Source organism: Telopea speciosissima, chromosome 8, assembly GCF_018873765.1.
Source record: "Telopea speciosissima isolate NSW1024214 ecotype Mountain lineage chromosome 8, Tspe_v1, whole genome shotgun sequence".
NCBI lineage: Eukaryota > Viridiplantae > Streptophyta > Magnoliopsida > Proteales > Proteaceae > Telopea > Telopea speciosissima.
This window is the reverse complement of record NC_057923.1, coordinates 16,076,318-16,091,213: the sequence shown is the minus strand read 5'-3', so window position 1 is coordinate 16,091,213 and position 14,896 is coordinate 16,076,318. Positions and strand designations below refer to the sequence as shown.

The following is a 14,896-nucleotide window of genomic DNA, read 5'->3' as shown; positions in this document are numbered from 1 at the left end:
AAGAAGTGGTCTTGTAGGAGGCTCTTGCTGTAGGATTATGAGTTGATTTGGCTGAATAGGATTAGCTAAGATGGTGAACTTGCTGAATCAGAGTGACCATAATTAACTGCCATGGAAAACCTTTCTTTTTTCAACCTTTATATGATGGGATTTTATTTGAATTAAAACAGATTCAGAATCATTATTGCCTTGATTAGCCAACTCGCTTGCCTGATGGGCATCTCACAGACATTGAGTTGATTAAGAGGTGGTGATAGCTGGTAGTTGTTGTTACTAGTTTTGTAGTAGTGTACTTGGTCCGACAAGTAGCAACTTTGTCTCCCCCTCCCTTTCAACCATGCCCTCTGGCCCAATTAAAGAAATAAAAATGATTAAAACGATACATCTTAATGTCTGGATTATTCATGCCATGGGTGGCAAAATAGCCAACATTAATGTAAAGATGTGCCATTAGCTGATTGGCAAACTTGATGAGAAATTTGTGTCCTTCCCAGACATTAAAGTCTTCCATTGGTTTCTCCTTTGAAGCCTTTTGCACGGGCCTGCTTACTCAGTGCTTTGGCAACATTGGTAATTAGAAAGGATAGTGGATACACTTGTCCAGTGCTTCTATTACACTATAAGGAATCCTTGAGAGCTCCATTTGATAGTTTGGAAGAAGATGATGCAATTATGCATGATTTAATTCATTAAACTCTGCTTGAAGGGGAGCCCATTCAATACAGCCCTAATCAATGATATGTCTTCTGATGTGTTTACAAGCCTTCTCATGTCAAGCTTATTGTATAATCCTTGATTACCTTTGCCCAATTGTTTGTCAATAGTTTGATTGGTTAATAAAAACCTGTCAAGTATGTGTTCTACCACTGAGGTTTTATTGAGATGGCTAAATTACTGAACTGTTCCCACTGGCATCAAACTGATCCGGTATGTCCTGGCTACAGAGCTACTCCCATTGTGTATTACACCACCTTTATATTTTTGTGTAAAATGTTATCTTTTTTTGTTACAAGTACTATCTATATGTGTTAGTACTTGCCCAAAATCTTTGGGTGAGGACTTTCTTAACGTATATGATTTTTATACTTGTGGATTTCATTGCTTCAATCAACTTTTTTTTTTTTTTTTGGGTGGGGGAGGGGGGGGCTAAAGGTCAGCAAAGAAATATATTAGAATAAATTAAAAATGTACAAGATTAACATCCGGGCATACCCAGACAGAAAAAATACAAATCTGACTTGATCCTTCACCTTCGGCATGGCCATCAGCAGAGAACAAGACAAATCAAAAGGAGCAAACATTGCCTCAAGGATCTACCTTCGGCATGGCCATCAGCAGAATCCTCAAGACAAAGAAGACAGATTAAAGAACTGCCCAGACTGAAATTAACATTTCACTATTCAAATCTGAATCTTGGCCTTTCCATGGAGTTCCAAATGATATCTAGGTGGACAAACGTTGGATTGGTAGGCCATGAAAATGAAGCTTGAAGATATGCACTTTTCTTTGCTACCAAACCAGCAACCGAATTTGACTCTCTCTAACAGTGACTGATCTTCCATGATATAAATGCTAGAAACATCTTATAGTGAATCCACTGCTGCTGGAATGTCCATGGTATAGAATGATTCATAACAGAGAGGACCACAGCATTAGAGTCGCATTCAATCCATAAATATTGAATTCCTTTCTCTGGCCAACTCGAGGCCTAAGAAGAAAGAAGAAAATTCAGCATAGAAGTTGGGATGGACTCCCAGATAAGAAGCTTAACAACACTCTGGACTTCCATCTGAATTTCTTAGATTTCCACTGGCACTAGCATGACCTGGGTTCCCCAACGAACAGACATCAATGTTCAGCTTAGTAGCTTACTCCATCCCACATTTGGTTTACACCAAATAACTTTCTATGATCCGGTTTGGAGTAGGATTTGAAGAAGAGATGCCCAAATACCAAGAGAAAACACGATCATCAACTCATCGTATTTTACATTTCGCTAGCTTCGTGGATGTCATACAAGATAGAATCGAAAACAATCTTTGAATGTCTGAATTTACCCTCAAATCTCCTGAGATTCCATTTGTATCAGATATGCAACGGAATCAGAATGAAACCAGATAACCAAATGCAACATAGGGAAATTGCAGCTGATTTCCGCTTCCACCATATGAACATCTACTATATGGATTCTATATCATTGGGCCATAGAATTTTTAAAGACATTCAAAAAACACCACCATACCTTCTTGGAAAAAGAACACTCCAATAAAATATGGTTGGAACTTTCCGATTATCGTAAACATAGATTACATCTCGAGAACATGGGGATACCCTTACGAACAATAGCATCATTGGTTGACAGCCATGGGGATACCCTTACGAACAATAGCATCATCAGTTGACAGCCTTTGGTGCATCATCCTACATGCAAAAGTGGAATGTCTCGGTTGAAGGTGAGGAGCCCAAACGTGAACTCCAACTTTGGGAACTGTCTGCCAAATGCCACTCTAAGCTGATTTGACAGAAATTCCGGAATGAGATAATTTCCAGATCTGCTTGTCCTCTTCATGTTGTGATGGCAGCCTCATCTCAGATAGTCAGATGATTCAGAAAAAAACATTCTGCAAGAAAGTGGAAGATACATCTGAGAAAAGCCAGTTAGAATAAGATATAAAATTTGATACTTTTGCAGAAAACTTCTTAAAGAAATCCATGGCCAATGCTGATCTCTCAGCAATAGACTTTACCCCTAGCCACCTGTCAGTCTAGAAATTAATTTTGGTTGCATTTCCAATGATCCATCTTTCATTTAAAGACACAAATTCACCTTTTTGATACTTGACCAAATTGAAGAAGCTTGAGCAAACCTCTTAAGAGTACCATCTTCATTCACATATTTTGCTCTCATATATATGCCAAGAGTGGAAGAGTCAGATTTGATCAACTAACAAAGTTTCCACAAAAGAGTTTTATTAATATCCCAGAGACGACGAATACTGAGGTCTCCTTCTTTAGGCTTACATACTGCAGCTCACTTTACAGTTATCCCTTTCAACTGATCCGGATCCCCACACCAAATGAAATTGCGCATCCATCTTTCCATCATGTTTACCAAAGACGAAGGCCACCAATAAATAGAGAAGTTGTGAACTGGGATGTTGGATATAACTGATCTCACTAACTGCACCCTGCCTGGCAAAGAAATTAACTTCCCTTTCCAACCCGATAATCTTGCCTTGAATTTATCCCCCGGGGAAAAAATCAGTTTTTTCTTCACTCTGCCTTTGAAGATGGACACCTCTAAGTATGTGGTAGAGAAACTACCTTCCGAGCCATCCTTGCTGAATTGACATATCCCATAATAATTTGCTCTTCCCCAAATGAATTTTTTGACCCGAGAAAGCTTGATATTTTTGGAGAAAACTCTGCAGATGACACACCTGCCTAAGACCAGCGTTCATGAATATAAACACGTCATCAGAAAAAAAGTAAATGAGTGGGAACTAACACGTTTCTTGGACCATTATGAGCAATAATTTTCCCTTCACGCCTTAGATCTGAAATGCACGACAAAGTACCTCTTCAACAATAATAAATAGAAGAGGGGCAAGAGGATCCCCCTGCCTTAAACCTCGTTGAACCCCGAAATATCCAACTGGAGCACCATTCACCAAAACAGACAACTTCGCTGAGGATAGGAGTTGATGGATCCATTTAAATCCAAATCTCACAAAATCCGAATTTTCTCAAAACAACAAATAAGAAGTCTCAGTCAAATGTGTCATAAGCCTTCTGATATCAAGCTTTGAACCGATGCCACCCCATGAACTCTTTTGTGCAGGATATTTTTAAACTCTGAAGCCATAGTAATGTTCGAAAAAATAACTTTACCTTTTTGAAAGGCCCCATGCTCTTCTGAGATGAGGTTGGGCAGCAAAACTGAAAATCTTGAAGCCAGAATCTTAGGAAACAGTTTGTAAAAAAAGTTCCCTAAACATGTAGGTCAAATATACTGACCAATATCTTGCGGTTCTGATAGAAGAGAACCATCCTCCTGTTTTAACTCTCGAATTGCATTTTTGTACGTCTAATCTTGGTCGCTAGATGGAAATACTTAGGGTTATGGTTTCCACAGGCCACAAGTCAACCAACGAATTCTGGACTTTTCTGCCCATCTCCTGTAATATAAGAATTTTTTTATGCTCTCGCTTGGCTTCAAATTCGGTCAAATAAAAAATTATGTAGACCAACAGTTTCAATAGTCTCTTTGACATCTTCTAAAACCATCTGAGTTCTGCACACCTCATTATCAATATTCAGGAAAGCAGCCCTTGACCAATCACGAAGGGAAGCTTTTAAAATTTTTAACTTCTTAGCAACCACAAAAGTAGGGGACCTGGAGAGACTGGTTGACAAAGATTGCCGGACAATATTCTCAAACTCATCATGTTCCATCCAAAATCTCTGCATTCTGAATGGGCAATTCACGGCCTTGGCGATTCACCCGTGGTTGAACCCTCTGATATTTATCATAATAGAAATCTAACCAAGTTTCATTGCAGAAGCTACGATCAAGCACTGACTGCACTAACATTTCCCCTCCTGTTATTACTCCAGTTGAACTTATTTCCTCGAGAAGCTAAGTTGATCAATGAACAGGAATCAACCATTGCAGCAAATTCTAGAGCTGACCCAACGTTGAATGCACCTGTGCCTCTTTTTTACTTCAATCAACTTAGTCTCACTCAAAAATCATATATACATAAGTTATTTTCTTTTGCAATATTCCTCTTATGTCTTTTGCTATGAATTATTTTAGGAATGGTGATTATTGTTTCTTATTCTACTTCTGTAATGGTAACAAACTTGTTAAATTGGTTTTAGAAAAATCAAAGGCATAATATCTCTGAAGATACTTGGCAGCAAGTTCTAGCCTTCAGCCGATGTGTACATGAAGATCTTGAAGGTTATGATCCTAAAGGTAAAATCTACAAGTTCGGTCATGCATTTGCTTAGACTATAATGATAGGAGAAAAAAAACATGTCTACCCTTGTTGATGACATCCATTGCAAAGTCTAGTATGAACTTGGACCAATAAACTCCTTCAGACACAGAAAAAATCAGAGAAATAAAGCTTGTAACTGTAAGTACCTCTGAGCAAAGCGGACCCTCTTTATTCTTGAGGGTGCTGTTATAGCACTCTTTAAATTCTCTCCAGCATAACTGGATGGATTCATCTTTCATTTCAAAATGCAAACTTAAATTTCAGTCCCACTCATGTTGTTTAGTCTGTATATGCTATTTGGTTAGTGGTGGTAGTTCTGGCTAAAACTTTGCAAGGCATGAAAACCATAATTGTCAAGGTGTCATCTAGTCACCACCTAGGCATCCAGGCTCTTTCTTGGGTTCAAGGCGACAGCATGCCTTATTGGCACTTCACGAGTTTACGTTGATTTATGTTAATTGTTTTGTTTTTTTGATGAATATGTTTATATTATATCCTATGTTTTGTTTATTATATGTTGCTTTTTTCATATTAGGTCATGAGTAGCACTTGTATCATATTCCACTGCTATGGCTTCTATGTTGTCTATAAGCATAAAAATTATCATTGCTATATTACATATAGGCCATATATTGCATGCCTAGGGCACCCCTCCAATGCCTTGGGTTGCGTAGGCACTGTAACAACTGTGATGAAAACTGACTGGATGGACTAATAGTGATGCAATCTGATTTAACCTAAGTTGTAGGTCAGATGCAAACCATAGGTAAGGTTGCAGGAACCACCAAGAAAACCAGATCATTGGTGGAATTGGTATCTCTTGATCGGCAACTCATCTCCCTGTAATTCTGGTCAAGTTTAGTTTTCAGGTGAAGGAACAAAGTCCCAACATTTCAATGACATCCAATGGTAGGATCTTGACTTATGAGTCAAAACAGAAATTAGCAACTCTAGATCCTATTTTTTAGGAGAAATTCAGATCAGCAGATCATCATTTGATGTGGATGAAACTTTTGTTGGAGTTAATGATTGGACTTAGGAACGTAACTTTAAAAAATCACAATGATCCAACGGCTGGATTGTTGTGATTTGGTAGTTATAAACAGATCAGGAAGCTTAAAACAGGGCATCCGCAGGTTATGTAATGTCTGATTTCAGACGACTATAAAATCCTTATCTGTTCAGGGAATAACTCAAATAAGAAGACCAAAGCCTGCGGGAATGGAATCACTACCTTAACCAACCTGTTGAATCTCACCATAAGGGGGCTGGAATGCATCACCACTGCTCCAAGAAGGCATAAGCCAAAACTCTCTTTCATTCAATCTTATCTCCATTACAGCAGTACAATGCTTAAATAAGAGAACAAAAACAAAGAAATAGAAACTATTCTAGACTCCATACGTAAACGGCAACTAAACTCATAGGTTGCTAAATACAAGACTCCCTCTCTCGCACGAAATAAAAGGGTTTCCTTTTGAATTAGGAAACTTCCAAATATCTCTTATGCTACATCTGTTCCCATAACTGAACTAAAATATAAAAATAAACTAAAACTAGACTTTGTCTTAACCCACAACTTGTCCTGAAGATCTGGTTTCCCGAAATAGAGATCGCTAAGCTTAAAACTTCTTTAACTGGGTCCCACCACCTACATATGCAAGCTGCAGTTGACTTAATCTTATCTCCTAAGTTTTAGGAGATCTTTTATAACTGCAAGCCATCTCTAAGGCTCCAACAAATTGAATTTAGCCCAAATAACTTAAAGAGATCCTCAACTAAACCACTGGTTCTGTAACTGAACCTGAATTAACTCAAAATAAATAGGGCAAATTTCACGGACACCCCCTCTAAGTATGCAAAAAGTCGCAGACATGCCAAACTTGGGCAAAATATCAACCGTTAGCACCCAAAGTTGAAATGTCCATTTTACCCACTTAGTTATTTAAATAAAAAAAGATAAATGACACTCAGGGTACCCAACGTTTTGACATTTGTAACACAGGTACCCTTCTTCCTCTTCTTTTTCTTCTTCTTCTTCTTTTTCCACTTCAAATCCTACAATACCACCATCCCCCCTACCTGCTGCAATCCAACCCAACTCCACCAGCTCATACCCCTCCTCCAACCCTAACCCACCTTCATTGTTATTTCCACTCCAACCCTGGCCACCGCCTCACCCACTGCAACCCTGTGCTGCCCTCCGATGATCGACGATCTTCTTACGCTGAAGATTGGTTTCATTCCATCACATCTCTCTCCCAAGAATCCTTCCCATCGTTGGTGAAGACTCGGTCTCTGATTCCCAATCCAAAATCTTCGCACATACCGCAGAAATCCACGGCTATTCCAACAAAATTCCACTTACCTCTCAAAACGTTCCCTTCATTTCTTTCCAAATTCATTTACAAAACCTCAAAAACGAAAGACAGCACCTGCTCAAACGTTGATTGCAAATACTCGAGCTGCCTCGAAAACCGATAAAAATTCACAGTTGCAGCTCAAACATCGCAAAACCTTCGGAATAAAAAGGATAAACAGAACAACATTAAAAACAAAACAAAAGCTCAAATCCCCTCCACTGTTGTTTTTAAAGATTCTCTGCAACTAGTTCTTAGATTTAAAAAAAAAAAAATTAAAATTGCTCAAACTTCAAAAAACCAATTGAAAAAAAAGAAAAAGAAAAAAGAGAAGAGTACTCGAGAGCTCAATATCATCCAAGTTGTGGTGTTGACTGTTTGTTGTTATTGTTGTTGAAGAAGAAGAAGAAGGAGAAGAATCTCTGCAACTGGTTCTGAGATCAAAAAACCTGGCCGTGAAATCCTAAAGCATCTCTTCCAATCTCTTCTCTCTCCCTTCTGTGTCGCTCTTTAAAAGTCATAGCTTTCTACGTGGCTAATGGTGAATGGAAGCGTCTCCGTCAAGATATTCTATCTCAGAGTTTTTCTTCTCTTTCCGTTCTTCAGGGTTTCTTACGCCGCCCGGTGAAAACGATGAACAGATAGAATGAAATCTGTATTTGGGGTTTTACCCATAAGGGTATTATGGGGAGTTCACCCTGTTGAAAGGGTAATTTTGCAATTATAAAAATGTTAACAGCAACTTAACTGCAAAAGACTAACGGACTGGACTTAGTTGAAATATAATCATAAAATAAGGACAGTTTTTGATATTTTTTCAAAGTATGGGATGTCTGTGACATATTGAATACTTACAGGGGGTGTCCGTGAAATTTGCCCAAATAAATAAAACAGACTCAGCAGCTCTTCTTCCCCTTGCGCCAGCTTATCCTTCCCCTATTTTCTTGAACTGAACTGCATCAGCTCTCCCGGCTTGAAGAAACTCGTCCTCAAGTTTAATAATTCTAGTGTCTACGGATCGGTTTGGAGAGGTGCACGTCCAGTTTCAGCCGAAAACAGAATTCTGGCTACTCACAGCCGTTAGGAATGAAGTCTTCAAGGCACGACTCTCTCCTTGAAGAACTTGGATAGAATTAGAAACTCATTATGCTCCAGCTCAAGATCAATCTCATCTGTGAAGGGCACATCCAAAGAGTTCTCCAAAACTAGATTGTCAACCTCCACCTCAACCTCTGCAGTAGTGCCAAGCTTCTTGTCCTCTTCAGTTTTGCTTTCTTTTTCAGTGTCAGTGGTGGTGTCAAGACATATAAGGTTGACACCTCGAGTCTCCTCACTCACCATCACCATATGCAACATCCTCGAAATCATCAGGTGGTAATGGCTTAAAAAAGTTACCTCTGCTTTATCATCCTCCTCAATGGTGCTAGTAACCACTGCATTCAATTCACCCAAAAAAAAAAAAAAAACCCACTGCATTCAACTTGTCGCATAGGGCAGAATTTGCAACATGCCCATACTTCTGACAACTAAGGCACTTAGTGTTGAAGCTACTATCCATATGCATAGTTTTCAAGGCGTCTCCTAGGTGTCCAGGTGCCTTGGTCGCTTTATTGGTGTCGCCTTGTGTCCAGGCCCCCTTCAATGCCCAGACGCTGTGACAAAGTAGGTAACTGTCTACCCACAATAACAGAAGTAGAAAACCTTAAAGAAAACCCTCTACGCAAAGTAATGGAAGTAGTCTTAAATAAAACAACTTAAAAGAAAAGAAATTAAAATAAAATAACTACTAAGCCCACGAGATGGGCTGGACTTAGCCCAAATCGAGCCAAAGGCTCCCATCAAGAACCGTGGCCACTAAAGGCCTGGTTCTTGTTCTTCTTCCTGAAAGAGTAAGTAAGAAATTTCTACCCTGCATTATTAGTTCTCTCAGACTCTCGTTGCATGCAGTAAATTAACAAAGTGAAGGTGGCTCATTGGGGGCGACATGTTCCATTTTCAGGAATGTCCCTTCATCTTTTCAGATCGTCTTGTCCAAGAGGGAGGAGTAATTCACTTGAGCCCACCGGCAATGACTTGGCATTTTCAGGAACATCCCTTCATCCTTTTTATTTGATGATTCAGACGATATTAACCTCTTGTCCAAGAGGAGTAATTCCCTGGAGCTCGCCATCAAAAGTTGTAATAAAACTAAACTCTGATGGATCTTCTTTAGATAATCCAGGTCATTCAGGTGTGGGTGGTGTGTTCGGACTTCAATTCTAATGGTGAAGCAATATTGAGAGCCTACTCTGCTCCAATTGGGGAAGGGATCTCCGTGAGGGCTGAGATCTTTTCATTATATATGGGACTGGAGTATATATGCGAGGGGGTTTGTACAATCTAATGATGGAGAGTGATACAGCTACTGTGATTAGAAGTATCAGGTCAACAGCTTCTCAAGTGAATTGCTTTTTCAATTGGATGCCTAGATCTGCTATTCACGTGGCAGACCAGTTAGCCAAAGAGGGTATTCAGCTGATAGGAAGTTTTGGGTCTTCTATTACTCTGTCAGATTAGGTGTAGTTCTATTAAGGCAGTTTTGTCTTTTTATATATGCTATATTAGTATAAAATATTTGTCTTATCTATTAAAAACATAGTTGTCAAGGCAACCCAAGGTGGTGGAGGGGTGCCTAGGCGCTTAGGCGACAAGGCATCCACCTAGGCGACCAAGTGTTATTTTTTATTTCCCCTCTACATTATTTGGTATGGTACAACCTTATATCATTAAAAATCAACATTAAGCCACATCAAGTCATCGAAAATCAACATTAAGCCACTTCAAGTCATAAAAAATCAACATAGAACTAGAAGACAGCAGAAATGAGAAGCAAGCTATTGAAAGTTTGAAAAAATCAAAACGTACATTTGGTTTATACTGTTCTTGGAAATATGATTTTATCTTAAGTAATTAAACTGCTCCTGATTTAGAGAAATGTTCTTATTCTCTAATAAGTTTGAATGGTCAAATGATTTTATTTTTACATGAGACCTTTTGTATTAGGTAGAGCACAAAACCAGCTTTCCAACAAATTCAAGATTGCTTAAATCTGATTTATATTGAAGGAGTTATGTTCTGGTCAATCCTTATTTGGTGTGCACGAATGCTGTTTAAAAACCCCTTGAATAGAAATAAATTTTTAAGCATAAAAAAAAAATGATTATGCTACCACTCTTTTGGTTTTTAGTAATGTTTTGGTATAATAAGAGATTTATAGAATTTTTAGATTTGAAAAAAAAACTCTAGCATTTGAAAGTTGAAAATTTCACCAACCGCCGAAAATCTAGATTTTTGTTCTTGAACTGGGTGGTTGACTTTTTATCTTTTAAGAATTTGATTTTTTAACTATTTTTATTGGATTCGAATAGGGGGTAATTACTTATTTATGAATAATATCTTAATAATGATATTTGGCATAAATAAATGCTAAACCTGGTTTGATACCCAATAAAACCAGCGCCTTGCAAGGGCGACAGTCACCTAGACCCCAAAAAAACAGCTTGGATGCCAAGGTGGCACCTAGGCAACGCTCTGACAACTATGATTAAAAAAAAAAATAAAAAAATTACAAACTATTGGGAGGCAGGCCTGATGCTAAGCATCCTACAACATTACATTACACCATTATCAAATAAACTTGACTGTGATGGAAGATTAAGGCATAGAATGCAACGATGCTTTTGCATAACTACTTTTTGGATGCCATGTATGTATTCGTACCAGTTTGATCAACAATTAGGTGCTGAACATTCTTTTGAGCATACTGTTTAGTCTTCATTTTGGCTCTCTGTATTGACAGAAATAGTTATGAGGATTTGGGGCCTAAAAGTTTTGGTTGGCTTGATTCATTTGTCTCACCTTCCAAGATTTGAGATCTTGGTTGGTGTGGAAAACCTTTAAGAAAATTTGGAGTTTGTGACTTTTCCTTTGGCAATTTCACATTTACTGTGCAACCTTCTGCACGGTGAAGGAAACTAGATTGAGGAGAGCTTCACTTTATTCAGAGAAGCAAAGACTATCCCAATGGGAAAGGCAAGTAATAAGGCTAGAGCAAAAAGAGCTGTGAACAGATATCTTTGTAGGCATTTAGCCCAGAAAACCTCATCCATAAATGATTGTTGCAGCCAGAAATAATTTTATGCATGTATCAGTATATGTTGCATGAATGCATTTATTTATGTATAGATTTGTCAATGTATGCTTCTGCTGGCCCTTGTGCTTATAAATGGTTAGCTTGATGCCGTTTTGGGGCTATAACCGAGCCTGAGTGTAAGCACTTGCTGAAACCGCTCAGAAGGCCCTGCTCAAGCTGTAAGGTTATGATCATCATGGATTAACATCACTCTAGGCTTGCTAAAATTGGAACTTTTCTGATGATATATAGATGGATTGATAGTGGGACTGAAATCGAGCACTCTGTTTTTTTTTTTAGGTGGAGAAATAAATTTAAGTGTTGTATTTTTCCATTAGTGAGACTTATAGTTGCTTTTATGCCTCTTGCAGGTGCTTGGCCGGTCCTTATTGATGACTTTGTTGAACATATGTACAGGTTTGATTTCACTCTGTACCATAACTGTGTGGATTATATGCTTTACTCTTTATTTTAAAATGTATGCTGCAAAAAATTTCCTTTAATATTTCAAGAATTGCTTGCCTAGCTGGGAATTGGGAGAAAAAAGAGCAAGAGAGACAGCACTAGACAACAAATGGAAGAGGCAAATAGCAGTCATGCAAACCCAATATGTAGGCAGCAGCCTCGCAACCAAATAACAGCTTTATTCCATTAAAAAAAAAAACCTCAAAATTCATGTAGGGATTCAGCCCCCTTTCATAAAGACTTAATTGACTCACTTTAGGACTCCTGAACATACTAAATATCTGCTCCCTTTTAAGTTTCATAATAGACACTTAGTAGGAAACCTAATAAAATATAGAAATTGACTCCTAATATGATCTAGTTACAATATAGCAACTACATTTAGTGCTTGACCCCTTTCCTTATCGAATAAAATATAATTAAAAAAAAAAAAAAAAAAAACTTGAAATGGAATCCTAGTCTAATTAGACTTCTAAAAGGGATTTCCTTCACAGATTAATAACCCATCAGTAAAGTAGTCATAAATTACCCATTATAACTCGGAATTGAAAGATATTGGTCTCGTTGGGTAGGTAATTGAATAAACTTTCAAATTACGCCAATATCACACTGTTCACAGTTTCACACAAAAGAATGAAGTTTTGGCCATATTAAAATTGATCCCAAAGAATAGTGATGGAAATAACTTCCTGTAGTAGAATGTTCCTGAATACCATAACTAATCCAATGGATTATGAAGCGATATTTGTAGGATGCTCTGGATCAGTTGCTACAGTTGATATGGACCTAAGTTTGTCCTTTTTCCTAGTGGGATATTTAGTTATTGTCCTCATGACAAACCTTTTTCATCTACTCTTGATTGGTTCTTCTCTGTGAGCTTTTTCTGGTCCAAGAGGAAGAGATTTTCTTCTTGAGATACTACTCGGATTTGCTGGACTATCTGATTCCAGGGTGGAACTGCGATCATTTAGGGGTAGTTTAATTAGAAGCTTTATTACAAGCCTCTGCATGTGTTGATAGAGTTTATGTTATTATTTACTAAAATGAGTGGGATGCCTTGAAATGATATTCTGGTCACTTTTGCATAATTTATTGTTATTAATGCTTAAAAAATTTTCCAGTTAAAGATCACATAAAAGGGAAATTTCTTGTGAAATCTCTGGAAAAAATATTAATCCATTTATTTGCTGGTAAAAAACACATGAACGAGCCCACTAAGGCTAAATGATATAGTAAGAAAGAACAATTTTTGAATTGAGGCTCGTTTCAAGCCGAATTTGTATCTTTGTATGATAAAGAGAAAAGTGAGAGTTACTTATTTTATTGACATAAGCTTGGGAAGAATGATTTCAATCAGTGGATCGGAAAAAGGAGCGCAGCCGCTTTTTGAACCATAAGTGAGTGGCTTTGTAGAGTAGCTGGGCTGCAGGGAGCACGCCATACATGCGCTTCCCCCATGTAGGTGCAACACACATGCCAACACGCATAGTGAGTTCTGGAGCTACCCGGGATGCTTGTTTGGAAACAATTTTTACATAAAATATTAATTTATTTCTACAGATTTTACCTTAAATTTGCCCCTTTTATGGTTTTTAACTGGAAACAGCTGGAGCTAAATAAGTGCCCGCTTGATAACCTTACGGGTGTTTTTGTTCTAGTTATGTGCTGAGAAACAGCAGAACAGTTTTTTCATTTTCTGTGCTGAAAAACCGTTTTTGACCCGCTTGGTAAACTTGTTCTGGAAACGTTTCCAGAAGACAAAAGTCACCAACCTTAACTTGACATTTTGACATTCTCTTTGCACTTTTTTGACTCTCTCTCTCTCTCTCTCTCTCTCTCTCTCACCATTACTAATTACTCTCATCTATATCTACCCCCAAGGCCTCAATTAATTACCCATTCTTCCTACATTCTCTGCATATGGGGTGATTTTACTGGAATTGATTTTTGGCTTTGCACTTAACAGAATCATCTCAATAGCAGATTGCACCTGCCTCAATAGCCCCTCCCCATCACCACCACTACACACTTACCCACACTAAACCCTCACACCCGGATCAGATCTCTCTCCTTCCCCTTCCTCTTTCACTGTAATCATTGAAAGAAATTCCCAACCATTCTACTCCTTGGATCATGTACGGTTTTAGTGTAATAGGCAAAACATCCTTATTTTCCTTCTTGACACTATCTAAGAGGGGAGAAAGAAGCTCCATGGATACAGCTTCACTTTCCTTTAACACAAGGGTCATAATTGTCTCTATGGCAGAGAAGACACTTTTTGGATGATCATCCCTTATGGTTTTCAAGAAATGTCGGAACATCTCAAGAATCAGAGCATCACAGTCAAGATCCAGCATTACAACACATAATTAAACCTTTGCCATGGTTTTGAGTATCAAAACTCTCTTAGAATAGGAACGACTAGTAGTATCAAGCAATTTCTCAAATGCACCAAAAATTAACTGAAATATCTTCTTCAATCGTTCATCATCATAAGGAGCCTCCGGTGTTGTTATTCTCGTTATCTAAATAATGCAAGATGTGACTGCAATTTTGACTATCAATAGCTGAATGCCTCAGAAGATCATCAGCAACTAGTGCCTTCATTGAGGGGTAAAGTGCATTTCCAACTGATTTTGATGGCGACTGTTCTATCCTTGATAGACAATTCTGAACTTGATCGAGAAGAGGGAGGAGTTCATTGACATTAGAGGAAGGATGAACAAGTCTCTCCCTAGTTTCTTTTAGATGTTCTTCGAGCTCTCTCTCCGAGAACGCCATTTCTTCCCGGCCCAGATCATCGAAGCTTCGAGCTCCACTGCAAGCTCAGACCATTGAAACCCTAGAAACCAGAACAAGAACAATGATGACGAAACTACAACAGCCCCCTGCTA

General features: G+C 38.3%; 1 protein-coding gene across 3 annotated transcripts in view; it reads left to right on the top strand.

Moving 5' to 3' along the window:
• Window positions 1–14,896, top strand: part of LOC122671338 (defective in cullin neddylation protein AAR3-like) — a 32,739-nt gene that overhangs the window by 15,077 nt on the left and 2,766 nt on the right. For 2 of the 3 annotated variants that reach the window (XM_043868493.1, XM_043868492.1), the window contains 2 exons: window positions 4,885–4,981; window positions 11,909–11,954. In XM_043868493.1, the coding sequence (XP_043724428.1) occupies window positions 4,885–4,981; window positions 11,909–11,954 (143 nt within the window). The remainder of the gene's footprint in view (window positions 1–4,884; window positions 4,982–11,908; window positions 11,955–14,896) is intronic. The other variant, XM_043868494.1, reaches the window with a different exon arrangement.